This window comes from Muntiacus reevesi, chromosome 4, assembly GCF_963930625.1.
Source record: "Muntiacus reevesi chromosome 4, mMunRee1.1, whole genome shotgun sequence".
Classification (NCBI taxonomy): Eukaryota; Metazoa; Chordata; class Mammalia; order Artiodactyla; family Cervidae; genus Muntiacus; species Muntiacus reevesi.
Window position 1 is genome coordinate 32,864,641 of NC_089252.1, and position 16,512 is coordinate 32,881,152.

Sequence of the window (16,512 nt, forward strand, 5' to 3'; positions counted from 1 at the left end):
AATTATTTCATAAACTAAAATGAGTAAGATGATAAAGCACTAAGTTACATGGGGGAAAAAAGGAAGAAACCAGAAACTCAGAAAAGACTCTGCTTCTCAGAAAACAAAAGGAGTCAGATGAGATAAAGAATTACAGGATTATCAGACTTCATCTGCCTAATGAAGAGTGGGACACAACATCAAATGAGTAGCATCATCTACGAAGTTTTCTTTCCAAAAATGTCCAAGTCGATACTAATCGAGCCGTGAGATCTAACTTCCAATTCAAAGAGATACAGAGGATATAGAAACAAAGAACACCATGACAACAATCAAATAAATCCAGACTATGTGACACTCTGCTGAAAAAAATCAACTGGTCTTCTACAAAGAGGAATACAAAACAATTCATGCGCTCAAAAAAGGTGTAATATACAAGTAACTAAAACCACAAAGTGGAATTAAACACATCTTCAGGTGATAAGGGACTCTGAAAGTAAAATAGTAGACAACTTTATTTTTAACTAATCTTACATGTTTCAACTGGTGTCTTGATAAATGTATAAATGATACATTCCCATGTTTAGATCTTGCTTAGGAAGAACAAAATTAAAACAGACACACGGCATCATATAATCTTACTTATCATTAAGTGTAGTCTCAAAGATCAAAAAATAGTAAAATGTTGTATGAAAAACATATTACCTTGGTCCTGGACTGAACTTGCTCTTTACAGATGAGGCATTTCTTGACTCGCGGAGAACACAGAGAACAGGTAGCGATGTGCCCACATGGGCCAAACAGAGTGTCTCTCTTCATGTCGGAGCACACCATACACTCTTCTAAGGTTTCAGAGTCATTACTAATCATAGAAGGACTTCGAGAACCCACCTGACCACTAATAAAAGAAAGTAATTCTAATCAAACCTATCAGAATATTTGTTACAGATTCATTAATTGAAATGTTGTAAAACATCCGGAGCATCATTCGCTTGCATAAAAACTTTAGCTATGTTTAAAAACTAAGCTTTACCATCATATACGAAACACGGTATATATTATATTTTTCTACCTCTCTGCATTTTTTTTTAGTACATATAGCACGATTCAAATTTCAATTGAACAAATCCTCACCCAATGAAAAAGGGTGAATCTTCTAACACAGAAGTCAAAAACATTAGCTTAAAAAAAAACTAACATGAACAGTTTCACTCAGAACCTTTTTTTTTATCTATACAGAACCAGCTGAGGAAGACACAGGACATAGGAATAAAACAAAAATGAAAAAAACAAAAAACAAAAAAAACTAAAAAAACCAAAAATCCTACCTAGAGCCCATGTTAGTTGCCCTAAGTACAGACAGAAGGAAGCATCATCAGAGTCCACAACGGACAGGGAACTGTGAAAAATAGGTCACTGCAGCTGCTGTTTTGACATTTCTTTAAATTTATCCTTAAGGAGCATAAAGATTCTATTCCAGAAAGGCAGAACACATCCATAAATACATATACACGACACAGAAAGACACATGCACAGCCAACTACAGCTACAGAGAAGGGACATACTGCTTCTACTGAATCTTCAGAAACTCATGAAAACGCAGGCTCACATGTTCACACACACGTAGTGGTTTCCCTTACAGCCCAGTGTTTAAGTTATCACTGCAGTAATTACAGTGCCTTTACCTATACATTTTTAGATACATTCTCTTTCTCTAATAGAATTTTATGTTCCTTAAGAATATACTTAAAGATATGTATATACCTCTATGTACAACTACTTAGCCATAAAAAAAAATAAAATAATGCCATTTGCAGCAACATGAATGAACCTAGAGATTATCACAGTAAGCAAAATAAGGCAGAGAAAGACAAATATCATCTATCACTTACGTGGACTCTAAAATATGATACAAACTGAACTGACTTATGAAACAGACATAGAAACTGACACAGAAAACAAACTTAGAGTTAACAAAGGGGAAAGGATAAATGAGAGGAGTTCGGGATTAGTAGGTACAAACTACCACACGTTCAATATAAAATACACAAGGTCCTGCTATATAGCACAAGTAACTATACTCAGTATCTTGTAATAAATCATAATGGAAAAGAATATGCATATTTATGTGTAAGTGAATCACTTTGCTATACATCAGAAAATAGCATTGTAAATCAACTATACTTCAATAAAAAATACTTTATTATATTAATTTCCCTGTAACACAGCTCTGTGTATGGATTCCAAAGAGGTGTCATTTCATCACTACACATAAATTATGAGAAGAAAGAAAGTACAAAGTTCAAGGGACAACTTGAATGTTTGATGACAAGAACCAAATCCTTAATTGTGAAGCCACATGATACTTTATGTACAGATTAGGTTTTATGAAAATAAATAATACAAACCTGACTTTTTCTTTATGACACTTTGCCAAGGCTTTGCAGAGACTTGGATCAGGACAGAGATCAAGTGGTGACTGACCCTTCTTATTTCGGATGCTAAGGTCAGCACCGTTAGCCGCCAAGAAACAGGCAATAGATGCCGCACTCTTCTTCTCAGCCCCCTGGGTACCAAGTCCCATTATTAACTGAAATCATATGAAAAGAGTCATTATTCTCCCCTTTAGGAATCTGTTATCATTTCTTATCACCAAATATATATACATACATATGTGTGTGTGTGTGTGGTGTGTGTGCTTACGTATATATGCATGCATGTATCTATGAATATGTATGTGTGAATAAGAAAATGCCTGGGAAGAGCATACACACTATCGAGACGTGATGGACACTTACGGGGTGCAGTCCTAGTATCAGTCCCCTTCTCACCCATCCCCAGTGTCCCCAGGTACAGTATGAGGACTGACCCATCCTCCAGCTTCAGAAGTGAACCCAAAGAAGGTCCAAGTCAGTCAGATACCCACTTCATCTGTGCTTAGTTCAGGGGTGGCACATAATCTAAATCAAGTCAATTAAGGCCCGTAAGACTCAAGAATGGAACTTCTGATTGAGATATTGAGGAAACAGTACTCCCTTTTCTAACAACTTGGCCCTGGAGCTGTTAGCAATCAATTTGAAACAATAAGGGGAGAGATAACTGAGAAAAGAACCAAGAGCTAGGAATTAAGACACAAAGTGGAGAATGAGACAATTCAGGTTCTACTGTCATCTGAGCTACTGACTCACACATCTTGTGTGAAAATAGTCATAATAATTGTTAACATTGATGGAGCATCTACAGTGGACTAAGAACTATTTTAAGCACTTTCCATGAACTAACTCATTTAATCCTTACAACCTTATGGAGGTAGTTACTCCCTTCCCCTCCTTTTAAAATGAGAAAAACAAGGCACATAGGAGTTAGAGTATTTACCCAAGGTCATACAGAAAGACAGGCAGCAATTAGCCAACACTTTGGTCTCGGAATTCTTTTACATTTTTTAAAATGATTCTAAAATTCATATGGAAAGGTGAAGGACCGAGAATAGTAAAGCAACTTTGAAAAACAGGCTGAAAGTTGGACTGACCTCAATATTTATTATAAAGCTACAGTAATCAAGATAGTGTGTTGGCATTACAGAGCTAAAGACATAGATCACCAGAAGAGAACTGATTTTAGATAAAGGCACAAGAAGCAATTCAGTAGAAAAAGATAGTCTTTCTCAACAAATGGGATTGGAATGATGATATCCACAAGCAAAAAAAGATGACCCATACTTCATACTGTGTATATAAAAATTAACTCAAAATCAATCACAGGCCTAAGTGTAACAGCTCAAACTTTATAAACTTCTAATATAAAACAGGAAAAAACCTTAATGACCTTAGATTTAGCAGAGATTTCTCAGGACACAAACAATAAAAGAAAAAAATTGCTAAATCAGACTTCATTAAAATTACTATTCTTCAACTCATAGACTTAGAAAATGAACTTCTGGTTGCTGGGGGTAAGGGATACTTAGGGAGTTTGGGAAGGTCAGGTACACACTGCTATGTTCAAAACAGATAACCGACAAGTACCTACTGTATAGCACATGAATTTTGCTCAATGTCATGTACCAGACTGGAGGGGGGAGGGGGTCTGAGGGAGAACAGATACATGTATATGTATGGCTGAGCTCCTTTGCTGTTCATCTAAAACTACCACAACACTGTTGATTGGCTATATGCCGATTCAAAATAAAAAGTTTAAAGTCTGGGGGAAAAAAAAAAAAAAACTATTGCTTCAAAAAATACCATTAAAAGAATACAAAGACAAGCCACAGACTGGGAGAATATATGTGCATATCGCATATCTGATATGGAACTTGATTCAGATTGGTAGTAGGAAAACAGCTCAACAACATGATAAATTAAGGTTTGAAGTGACAGTTTTGTCAAATATACATGGGTGATAAACCTGCAAATGAAAAGATGTTCAATACCAGTAGTCATGAGGAAATGCAACCCCAAACCACAACAAGACACCACAGCCCTCCTAGCTGAATGGCTTAAGTTGCATAAAGAGAACCAAACAACTTTTAGTAAGAATGCAAACAATACAGTCAGTACTGACTAGTGTTTAGCTCATAAACTAAATTCCTACATTTGTACTTCTGATGGAATATCTGATCAGATGCAGGTCCAATGAGCCATAAATGTAAGACCTTGCATTAAAAGATGCTCCTCCTGGCACAGAAGTGACAATTATCTCACCGTGTTTTTGGATGGCTCCCAGGCAGCATCGACCTTCCCCACATCCTGCATATCTTGAAGCTGACGCAGCTGAGACAGAGTGTGATGCCTCAGGGCTTCGTGCAGAGGAGTGTCCCCATCCTTATCCTGAATATCTAACTTGGCGCCTGCACGGACCAAAAGCTAGAAGAGAAAAGTGTCTCTTTTTCCTAAAATATTCCACACACAAGAAATTATAATACATCTAAAGTAACAAAGTTTCAGTTACGTAAGATGAATTTGTTCTGGAGAGCATCCCCATTGCATGGTATTGTATCTTGTTCTTACAATTTGCTGAGAAGGCAGACTTTAAATGTTCTCACCACACAGATACACAAGCTATGTGTGATGGTGGCTCTGTCAATTAGCTTGATTATGGTGATTATTTCACAATGTATACCTGGATCAAAATACGAAGTTGTACACTTTAAATGTATACAATTACCATCTGTCTATTATAACTTAATAAAGCTGAAAAAAATTAAAATTAAAGTAACAGTATGAGAGCCCTATCTGATGGGGCTGCCACGAAAGTTAATTTATGTGTTTGCTTGCCACCACTCTATCCCTGTGACTCCTTACAAATAATGATGAGTTTGATTATTCAAACATACTGAATCAGGGACAGCAGAAAGAAACAAGAACCAATATGCAGCTTAATTATTCCACTCTAAGATCAAAATAACTGGAGGAAATTCAGGACATTTTTTTCTCTCCTTTTAATTTCAGATATGTGAGTTGGTATATTTTAAGTATTTCCAATAGGACCAAATCACAATACTCAAAATTCTTCTATTATTTAAAGAAATATGCATTTATTTTTTTCCATTCCCTTTGGTCAATTTTCTCCAAATGTATGGTTATAAGGGTTGTAAGTCCAAACATCAGAGAAATGAAGAATTTCTGGCAAGAGAATTTTAAATAATTATAAATGTGAAGTGTTTGCTAAGTTAAAATCTCTTACGTACAATGCATAATTGATATACCTCAACAGATATTTTAAGCAGTAAACATAAAACTTTGCTTTAACGAGTTCCCTAACCTTTCTGCAAATGTTATCAGAGTTTGAGAAAAACACCATACAAAGAAATCAATCTCAAGCATCTAGTCCTACCTGTTTTGGCAAATTACTATTTTGCTCTTTTTTTGTTCACTGTGTTTCAAAAAGATTATATAAAATGTCTCTGTAGGTCTGTTTCTCAAATTTAAATCTACATCAGAATTACGTGGGGGCCTGTAAAACCAGAGATTGCTAGTTCCCACCCTTGTGGGTTCTGCTCTGGTTGGTCTGAGATGGGGCCCAAGAATTTACTTTTCTGCCAAAGCTCTACGTGATGCTATTGCTGCTGCTTCAGCCTCCAGACTTTAAGAATCACTGCTCTACAAAAAAGTTTAAACAGATCATCTTTCAAGTATTTGATTTGGAATCACCAGATTAGTAAAATAAAAATACGTATGCCAGCTTCTTTGAAATGTCTGGCAAATGTCTAGCCAAAGCCTCTAATTACAGTTCACTCTCAATTATAAAAGTTAAAAGGGAGTATACTTTTAAAAAATGTATATGTTACTTTGAAATTCTCTGATTTAATATACCAGGAATTTACAAATCTGACAATAAAATTATAAAAACTTTGAATATAAGAGTTAAGATTTTTCCTATTAGAAATTAAAATCCTTTACCCAACTGATGTAAAATACTAGCCTAAAATCATAATTTTACCTCTAACTACGCCTTCTGAGAAGCCTAACAACATATCATTTAAAAGGGCAAGATTCACTTTAGTAGACACGTTACCCTCACAATCTGGGTGTGCTGCCGCTCCACAGCAAGGTGGAGGGCAGTCTGCTGGTTCACATTCTGGATGTCCAGGTTTGCATTTCCCTGAAAGAACAACAAGACTTGCAGTTAAATGTGACAAGAGAGAAGCACATAAACTCTCTCTCTATGAGGAACCCATAAAACTGGGTGCTGCTGACCACGCCCCCTCCAAGGGCTAGACCTTGTAATATATGGTAACAGATGAGGATAGCAGGAAGAAGTGGTGGGACAGCAAACTTTCTGAAGTAGAATGGCAAATTTAAAACTATTTTTACTGTGGTGATTCCACCTAAGGACAGTTATAGGACAAAGGACAATACAGAGTAAAACACAGCTCCCTTTTCATCTCCATTACAGAGCAACGGAAATAATCAGCTCATTTTAAGTAAGTACTTCCTGAAAATGTATTAATGAGTCTTCATATTGTATTTGGAAATTCAGAAGACCTAGAATGTTAAAGTAGGTCTGAGAAAAAAACAACAAAGTTAGAGAACTTACTCCAACTGATTTCAGTTACTGATTATAATAGTTACTACAGTTATTACTTCAGTTCAGTTACTGATTACTATACAGCAACAGTAACCAAGACAGTGGGCTTCCCTAGTAGTTCAGCTGATAAAGAATGCAGGAGATCCCAGTTTGATTCCTGGGTCAGGAAAATCCCCTGGAGAAGGGATAGGCTACCCACTCCAGTATTCTCTGGCTTCCCTGGTGGCTCAGCTGGTAAAGAATCCACCTGCAATGGAGGAGACCTGGGTTCGATCTCTGGGTTGGGAAGATCCCCTGGAGGAGGGCATGGTAACTCACTCCAGTATTCTTGCCTGGAAAATTCCCATGGACAAGAGGAGACTGGCGGGCTGCAGTTCATGGGGTCGCAAAGAGTCGGACACAACTGAGCGACTAAGCAAAACCAAGACAGTGTGGTACTGGCTTAGGTCAGTAGTTTGGATTTTGGATGAAAAGGAATTTATCACAGTTAACAACACTTCTAAGAGAATTAACTTTAATAATAAAGGCTTAGAATGGCAGGGGAAAGGCAGTTTAGCTTTTGAACTTTCTTTCTTTAAGTGTCTTTGTACAGACTGTCCATCTTATGATCTAAGACCTAATTACACATAATGAACTATCTACTAAATTTCCCTGCCATTTCATCTTCATAACCAGACTGTAAGTTCCTTGAAGTCAGGAGTCACAGATAATTCTTTGGAAACTTTAGTTTTAAAAATTTTGCTGAATATACCAAAATATCAAAATTGCAATCAATAGGTATCCCTCAAAATCCAAGCTCATAAAAATGTAGAGGTATCTTATTCCTAAGATAAATGAAATAACTAAGGTGAGTCTACCCTGCTATCCAGTCACAGGTTCAAGGGGTCCAGCAGTTGTTGAGAACTGAGTCCCGAGGTCCTAACTGCAGCCTGGTGTCACCTGGTAGCAACTCATAACACTGGTTTAGACATCAGCATACTGGTTCTTAATGATGTAGCTGAGCGACACTTCCACAACAGTGGCAGTGATTCTGGAAAATCCCTTTAATTTGATGCCTATTTTGCTGGACCAACTCGAGAAGACTGTGCAGAGAATACTGGAGGCGTGAAGGATCCACACCCACCTTACCCACACCCCCACTACTACTTCCCTCCACTGAAGCACCACTGTTAGGCAGAAGACTAAATTCATACCACAGCTGAATTTGCATCATCATGGGATTTTACTGTAACCTACTAGTAAGTAGTTCAGTTCAGTTCAGTCATTCAGTCATGTCTCTTTGCAACCCCATGGGCTGCAGCATACCAGGCTTCCCTGTCCATCACCAACTCTGGAGCTTGCTCAAACTCATGTCCATCGAATCAGTGATGCCATCCAACCATCTCATCCATAAGTAGTTGATGAAATAATGATAAATCAATGATTAGCAATGACCCAAAATTGTTAACAATTACTGAACTGCTTTTCCTACCTGATGCACCAACAGTTCAGCCACTTCTACATGATTATTAAGGGCTGCCAGATGCAAGGCAGTATAACCATCATCTTTCTTCTCATCCACAATCCATGGTCTCGGTAATTTAGACAGTAAAACACGCATTGCGCTGAAAGGCAAATTTATATTTGATATTTAGTTATATATTTTATTATTTTCTTTAGAAAAAATATTCAAAAGAAACTCTAAAGAGCAAATGAAAATATTCCTCTTTAAAGAAAATCATGCCCTTAAGAGACAAACAGAAATTCAAAATTTCTAAATCTCAAATGCACAACAGCCCTTTGACATTTTAAGAGGTAAACGAATTATCACTGTTTGGAAAGTAGAATCAAAATAGAATGGGAGTGCTACAACAGGGAACATTCTGAAAGGGAAAAAAACAAAAGTGAAATATACCCTAATAAGGACATAGTTTGAATTTGTGGAATCTCTTAGGTTCAATTAGAGTAGTATATATTAATGAAAATGTTAATGAAGAACAACCAGGTAACAAGAGTTAATTGGGGAAAACAGTGATAATTAAGACAAATTTTATGTGGTTGGCAGATTATCATGAATTCTGCAGAGTTAAAAACCTGATAAATGTCATTTGGTAGTGCTAAATCTAATTGATATCGAAACACACAAAATGGTACTCAAACATTTAAAATTTAAATATGATAACCAAATATCTCCAAAGCAAAAAAAAAAAGAAAAAGAAAGTAAGTTATCCTAAAGAGCACCAAAGATTAAACCATAAACCATTAAATCATATTAGATCAGGGGAACTAATTACTGAGAAACCCTGCTTTGTAAAGAAAAGGCTAGCCTACCCTCAAAAAAGAAAGTAAAATAAGAAGCAACTTTTCTTACCATTCATCAGTAACTTCTCCTAACAAAGGTTTTGTGTGGACAACTCACAATTAGGGAAAAATCTAAAAATAATTTTTTTTAATTTTTGAAAAATTTGGGGAAAATTTCCCTTAATATCTGTCCACTAATTTTTTTTTTTTAAGACTGACTCCTGAGATAATGAACAGCTTCTATAAACAGTACTGGACTTGGCATAGACAATACTGATATATGTATTAGATATTGAATGTTCCCCCACACCTAACAAAGGCAGTAAATGCAGAAAAGCTTTTAAAATTGTGTCAATAGAGTATAAAACGGCAAGAAGTTAACAGTAAGGTACATATTGGGATAGTTTTTCCTAAGGTGATACACAGGAGAGAAAAATCTGAAACAGAAATATCTTAAACGTATGGAGAGACAGTCTGAAGATGCAGAATAAGAATGCGTGTAAAAGAAACTGTTGAATCTCTAAAATAATGAAACTAAAGTGAAAGTGAAAGTGAAGTCGCTCAGTCGTGTCCAGCTCTGCAACCCCATGGACTGTAGCCTACTAGGCTCCTCCATCTATGGACTTTTCCAGGCAAGAATACTGGAGTGGGTTGCCATTTCCTTCTCCAGCAGATCTTCCCAACCCAGGGATTGAACCTGGGTCTCCTGCACTGTAGGCAGATGCTTTACCATCTGAGCCACCAGGGAAGTCTAACGTGATGCAGAAGATGTTTCTTTAACGGCAGTGGTCCATGAATCCCACGTAGGAGTCCAACACATCTGAGAACATGCTTTGGAGGATCCATGAATTTCTAAAATTGTACTCATATCTGGAAGTTTATAGCTTTTATCAGATTTTCAAACAGGTTAATGACCCAAGGCATATTGAGAATCAAAACTTAAAAGACAGCCTTCAGTGGCTGTTACTGAAGTTAAAATCACTGTCCATGAATGACAGACTTCTTTGGAAATCTGTGGAAGGCCAGAAACTATTCCCTCCCCAAAAAAAATGCACATAAAAATCTTTACATATAATTTTGAGGGAATCTAAGTTCCATTCACAGACCTCATACAAAGCTGAAGATTCTTGCTTTAGTTCATTTTCAGTAATTGTAAGGACTTTAAACTTCCCCATTGAGTAGACTAAAATAAATTTTAGAAATTATGTAAATTTTGACTCAAATTCTTAACGGGGAAAAGTTAAGTATATGGTACAACAATATACTACCAAGTGTTTGGATTTGGCATAACCATGAAGCTAAAGTCATACATTATCTACTACCTTACACAGCTGACCTTGTGAAAAACAGAATCTATAGTTTCAAGACTCTTTTGGAGTGTTTTGAAGATACAAGTATTAAACCATGTGAAAAGTTGTATTAAAGACAAAATGTAACCATTAAAAGTTGCATTAAAGACAAAATGTAACCAAAATGTAACCTTTTTTAGGTTCTTATTGTGGTTGAGTCCCATGGTATTAGAGATGAATCACATTAATTTTTGATTTCCCGTAGAAATAGTGTTATATTGGCAAATAAGGTGAATACACCAGATAATAATTAAGTAAATAAACAAATGGATAATTACAGAAAAAGATATTTGTAGAAGAGGCGATCCAGAAGACAAATCAGGGTAATACATAGATAGAAAAATCATCAGAACAGAATTATAAGTAAAAAGATTAAAATCATGTCTTTTTCTTTTTTTGGAAAATAACTATTGGTTAAAAAGAGAGTGAAGAATTATTCTCTATGAAGTCTGGAAAAAGAATGAGAAAAATAATCTATTAGCGTATCACCAGCTTTATCTGTAGAAAAAGTTCTGTGACAAGAACCTCAGCACCCAAATTTACCCTCCAAAAGAATCAGAGAGAATGCTGTCAGTTTTCAGTACATCATCATATGAAAAATAATTTGACATTCTTATTAATGTTAGTGTTAGTCATCTCTATGGGCCTATATGAAAAGAGTTCTGTAAGCACTAAAATGAGATAATGTAGGTAAAATGTTTTAGTATAATCTAAAGCTCTTCAATATAATAGTGTTATTACAATTCTAAGTTTATAGATCGATGAAGTACCCAATACAAATTTCCCTTTTCCCCTTCCCAAGAATTCCTCTTGTATTCTTGATTTTGGTTATTCTTATTATCATTTAACCAGCCACCCAAGTCAGATATATGGGAATCATTCTAGACCCTCTCCTCCCTTCTTACTCCTGCATTCAATGTGTTCTGCTGACTTTCCCTTTTAAAACTACACTATTATTTCCTAGGGGCCCTAGTATCTTTTATATAGACTTTCATTACCTTTCCTCTGATCATCTGTAACAGCCACCTTCCAAATCTAGCCCTTATACCCCCTTTCATGCAAATCTATCCCCTTTACAATTTTCACAAATTCAAAGTCATCAGCTTTCAAATAAAAAAAGGCTCCCTTTCACATAACTAAATCTTTTTAAGACTGGTCTTGATAAAATTTATTCTGAAATACACTTTTTGTTTTAATATACTTTTAAAAGAATATAAGACTAAACTTACCTTATGTTAACTGAATTATAACAAAATCAACTCCTGATTAAATGCTCTAAGTTCTGGAGAAATACTGCAGATAGTCCCAAACCAAAATTAATGCGAAAGTCAACAGCTAGCTAGGAGTGGTCAGATTAGTTTTTGGTTTTGCCGTTTTTAAATAAACTTTTAGATTTTAGATTTACAGAAAATGGTGAAGGCAGTACAGAGTTCCTCACCCCTACTGTTAATACTGTACATTAGGATGATACATTTGTGACCATTAAGGAACCAGTACTGACAGTTATTAACTAAAGACCATACTTCACTCCAATTTCCTTAGTTTTATTTAATGTACTCTTTCTGCTCCAGAATACCACATTACACTCAGTTGTCATGGCTCCTCAGGCTTCCTTTCACTATGACAGTTTCTTAGACTTTCCTTGTTTTTGATGATGTTGAAGAGTACTAATCAGTACTATATGTTGAGGAGTACTAATCAGTAATATAGAATGCTCCTTGTTTGTAATTTGTCTGATGTTTTCTGATGATTACAGCTGGGATTATGAATTTGAGGAGGAGGTTTCAAAGACAGTGTCCTTCAGTATGGTACTGGCACAAAGACAGAAATATAGATCAATGGAACAGAATAGAAAGCCCAGAGATAAATCCACGAACCTATGGACACCTTATCTTTGACAAAGGAGGCAAGGATATACAATGGAAAAAAGACAACCTCTTTAACAAGTGGTGCTGGGAAAACTGGTCAACCACTTGTAAAAGAATGAAACTAGAACACTTTCTAACACCATACACAAAAATAAACTCAAAATGGATTAAAGATCTAAATATAAGACCAGAAACTATAAAACTCCTACAGGAGAACATAGGCAAAACACTCTCTGACATAAATCACAGCAAGATCTTCTATGACCCACCTCCTAGAATATTGGAAATAAAAGCAAAAATAAACAAATGGGACCTAATGAAAATTAAAAGCTTTTGCACAACAAAGGAAACTATAAGTAAGGTGAAAAGACAGCCCTCAGGTTGGGAGAAAATAATAGCAAATGAGGAAACAGACAAAGGATTAATCTCAAAAATATACAAGCAACTCCTGAAGCTCAATTCCAGAAAAATAAATGACCCAATCAAAAAATGGGCCAAAGAACTAAACAGACATTTCTCCAAAGAAGACATACAGATGGCTAACAAACACATGAAAAGATGCTCCACATCACTCATTATCAGAGAAATGCAAATCAAAACCACAATGAGGTACCATTACACGCCAGTCAGGATGGCTGCTATCCAAAAGTCTACAAGCAATAAATGCTGGAGAGGGTGTGGAGAAAAGGGAACCCTCCTACACTGTTGGTGGGAATGCAAACTAGTACAGCCACTATGGAGAACAGTGTGGAGATTTCTTAAAAAACTGGAAATAGAACTACCATATGACCCAGCAATACCACTTCTGGGCATACACACTGAGGAAACCAGATCTGAAAGAGACACGTGCACCCCAGTGTTCATCGCAGCACTGTTTATAATAGCCAGGACATGGAAGCAACCCAGATGCCCATCAGCAGATGAATGGATAAGGAAGCTGTGGTACATATACACCATGGAATATTACTCAGCCCTTAAAAAGAATTCATTTGAATCAGTTCTAATGAGATGGATGAAACTGGAGCCCATTATACAGAGTGAAGTAAGCCAGAAAGATAAAGAACATTACAGCATACTAACACATATATACGGAATTTAGAAAGATGGTAACGGTGGCCCTATATGCAGGGCAGAAGAAGAGATGCAGAAGTACAGAACAGACTTTTGAACTCTGTGGGAGAAGGGGAGGGTGGGATGTTTCGAAAGAACAGCATGTATATTATCTGTGGTGAAACAGACCACCAGCCCAGGTGGGAGGCATGAGTCAAGTGCTCGGGCCTGTTGGGCTGGGAAGATCCAGAGGAATCGGGTGGAGAGGGAGGTGGGATGGGAGACCGGGATGGGGAATTCGTGTAACTCTATGGCTGATTCATATCAATGTATGACAAAACCCACTGAAAAATTAAAATAAAATAAAATAAAATAAAAAATTAAAAGAAAAAAAAAAAAAAAACAAAGACAGTGTCATTTCATCACATCAAGGGCACACACTATCAACATGACTTATCTGTCAACGTGAACCGTGACCATCTGGTTGAGGTAGCATCTGTCCGTTTTCTCCACTGTAGAGTTGCTCTTTTTCTCCCTTTCTCTACTACAGAATAATAATCTACACTCTTTGGAAGGAAGTCACTACAGGTGGCCTACTCTTAACAGGTGGAAAGTTATATTCCACTTCCTTGAAGACAGAGTATTCACATAAATGATCTGGAATTCTTCTATACTGGAAATTTGGGGTAGCTTAATTTTAAGAGTGACCTATAACCTTCTCATCTTAATTAGAAAGCTGCTAATTAATGTTAATTCTTGATCTATTGCCTTCACAAAAAGCAAACAAAAACAACACAACACCTCAAGAAAAGTCACCCTTTGGGCCCAGCCTGCAGTATGAGCTAAGAGGAAAAAAAGAACAGTCTCTGGTCCCCTTCCCTTCATGTCCAGAGCAGTTCTGAATGGTCTGTCTCCTTTCCTCCTATGGGGCGGACAATCTGAGGACCCCACAACATAACCAATGAAGGTCAGCTGTTCCCCATGGCACCTTAGCTAATTAAGAGGATTCTGTTGTTATGCTGCAAGCACTGAGGCCCTTAGAGTTGCTGGGATAAGGGTGCTACCAGTTCGATAAATCAATAATTTTACTAAGCCAACAGACTCTCACTGGTGGAGCACTGTATGAGGTTTGAAGATCCTTTCCCCAACGTTCAAACACTCTTCTTTATTTCTCAATCTGGTTGTTTTCCAAAAGGTTAAGGACATGGATGGTTTAAGGATAAGATCTTACTACCAGTTAAGCAGGCATTTGTGAATAGTGCCAAAGAAGCATTAAGTTCCGGAACAACTAATAGTGGTGCCGAGCATAATCCTTGGCACATGGTAATACTCAAACGCTTGCTGAACGATGAACAAATGAGTTCTAAGAAGCAGAGGGGACAAGCAGCTGTCTGCACTGGTATGTAACAGCCAAATGGCAGCGGCTCCATTTTTAGGACCTGCCGTGCTCTGCAGTCTCTCTGCAGAGATGGGCAACATTTTTCCAAACAAACCACAGTAGCTAAACTGAGGAGGCCTTACATATTAGTATTACTGAATGTAAAAAAAGACATTGAAATAATAGCACATATTAGGGGTTCAATAAATTCTTTCTATTGAACAATCCCTCAAATATAATTTAAGCATGTTAGTACAGAATCCATAAAGGAACCTGCTAAGAAAGTTGATAAATCTCAAGCAGAAGTTCTGTAGGCCACGCTAAGAGCAGGTTAATATCTAACAGTTTGAACACATCTTTACTCAATACACACCCACCCCAATCTAAATGGAAGGAGACAAACATGCTATCTGTAATAATTATTTTAGCAAATGAATATGGACAGTTTTTATTTTCTTTCATCTATTTATAGGGATAAACAGACATGACTCAAATGTTAAATTTTTTTGGTGTGCTTAATTTTGTTCCCCACAAACTTTTTTTTTGACAGATACTGTAATTAAAAGGTTCATTAATTTAGCTTAAATTCATTAACCAGGAATTTGGTAATGCAGTAGAAATTAGCTCAAAATGACAGATATGCAATGATAATACAGGCTGCAGGAGGGTTGTACAGGTGAGGGCTCGATCATTCTTAAAATAGGACAACCAAAATGATCTCTTCTACACTGTAAGCCAGGGAAGCCGTTTTCCTCATCTTTATGCCCCCTCTGTGCTCCTAGTATGAGGTGCTCAAAATTTAGTTGAATGGAACAAAGGAAGAAACAATCAAATGAACGGTCACTTTTCTCAGCATACGGGGGCCAAGAATGCTCAACATGCCACATTTCTGGTACAGGTTCCAGTCCCCTGGAGTCCAGGTCCTAACTGCTTGCATTATTCTAAACCACATCAGTGGCAGACACAGGGATAAAGATCTAGGTCTGAAGCCACAGCACCTGGGCTCACATGCTGGTACCAGCAAACAAAAGGGCTGGTGACTTGAGCAGGGTACTTACCTTCTATGCCTCAGTTTCCTCATCTATAAAGTGTGTAAAGAATCACAAGTGCTATTTCGTAGGACTATTACGGGGATTTTAAAGGCCTTAGAAAAGGGCCTGTCCTTTCATACACTATGTAAGTGTTTGCTTGAGAGGTGGGAAAGGACGACTTTCACTGCTACAAAATGGTCAGGAAATATGAGGTAGTTTAGAAATTTTAAAATTAACCTATCCTGTACTCTGAGATGCAACATCTTCTCACAATTGTCCAACATTACTTCAATATCTAGAAAAGCTGGCTCTATAAAACTGCCCAAATATCTACAGAAGCATGCTTTATGTCACTGTTTTAAAACAGCCATTCAAAATAATTAAACTGCTATGTTATAAAAAATGCTAAAGACAAAAAGATATCAAGGACGAACTTCCCTTGTAGGAGAATGAGCTCAGAAAACTGAAAATGGTTTTTTCTGGTTCTTAACTGAATCAATGGATGTGAGAGTTGGACTATAAAGAAAGCTGACTGCTGAAGAATTGATGCTTTT

General features: G+C 36.8%; 1 protein-coding gene and 1 non-coding gene across 2 annotated transcripts in view; both read right to left on the minus strand.

Moving 5' to 3' along the window:
• Positions 1-16,512, minus strand: part of MIB1 (MIB E3 ubiquitin protein ligase 1) — a 98,455-nt gene that overhangs the window by 16,592 nt on the left and 65,351 nt on the right. Inside the window, exons 13-17 of the mRNA XM_065932478.1 lie at positions 8,474-8,606; positions 6,490-6,576; positions 4,677-4,838; positions 2,388-2,569; positions 685-877 (exon numbers count right to left, since the gene is read on the minus strand). Coding sequence (XP_065788550.1) covers positions 685-877; positions 2,388-2,569; positions 4,677-4,838; positions 6,490-6,576; positions 8,474-8,606 — 757 coding nt within the window. The remainder of the gene's footprint in view (positions 1-684; positions 878-2,387; positions 2,570-4,676; positions 4,839-6,489; positions 6,577-8,473; positions 8,607-16,512) is intronic.
• On the minus strand, positions 9,959-10,030 carry TRNAC-ACA (transfer RNA cysteine (anticodon ACA)). The gene has a single exon. It is a non-coding gene; the product is annotated as a tRNA-Cys (tRNA).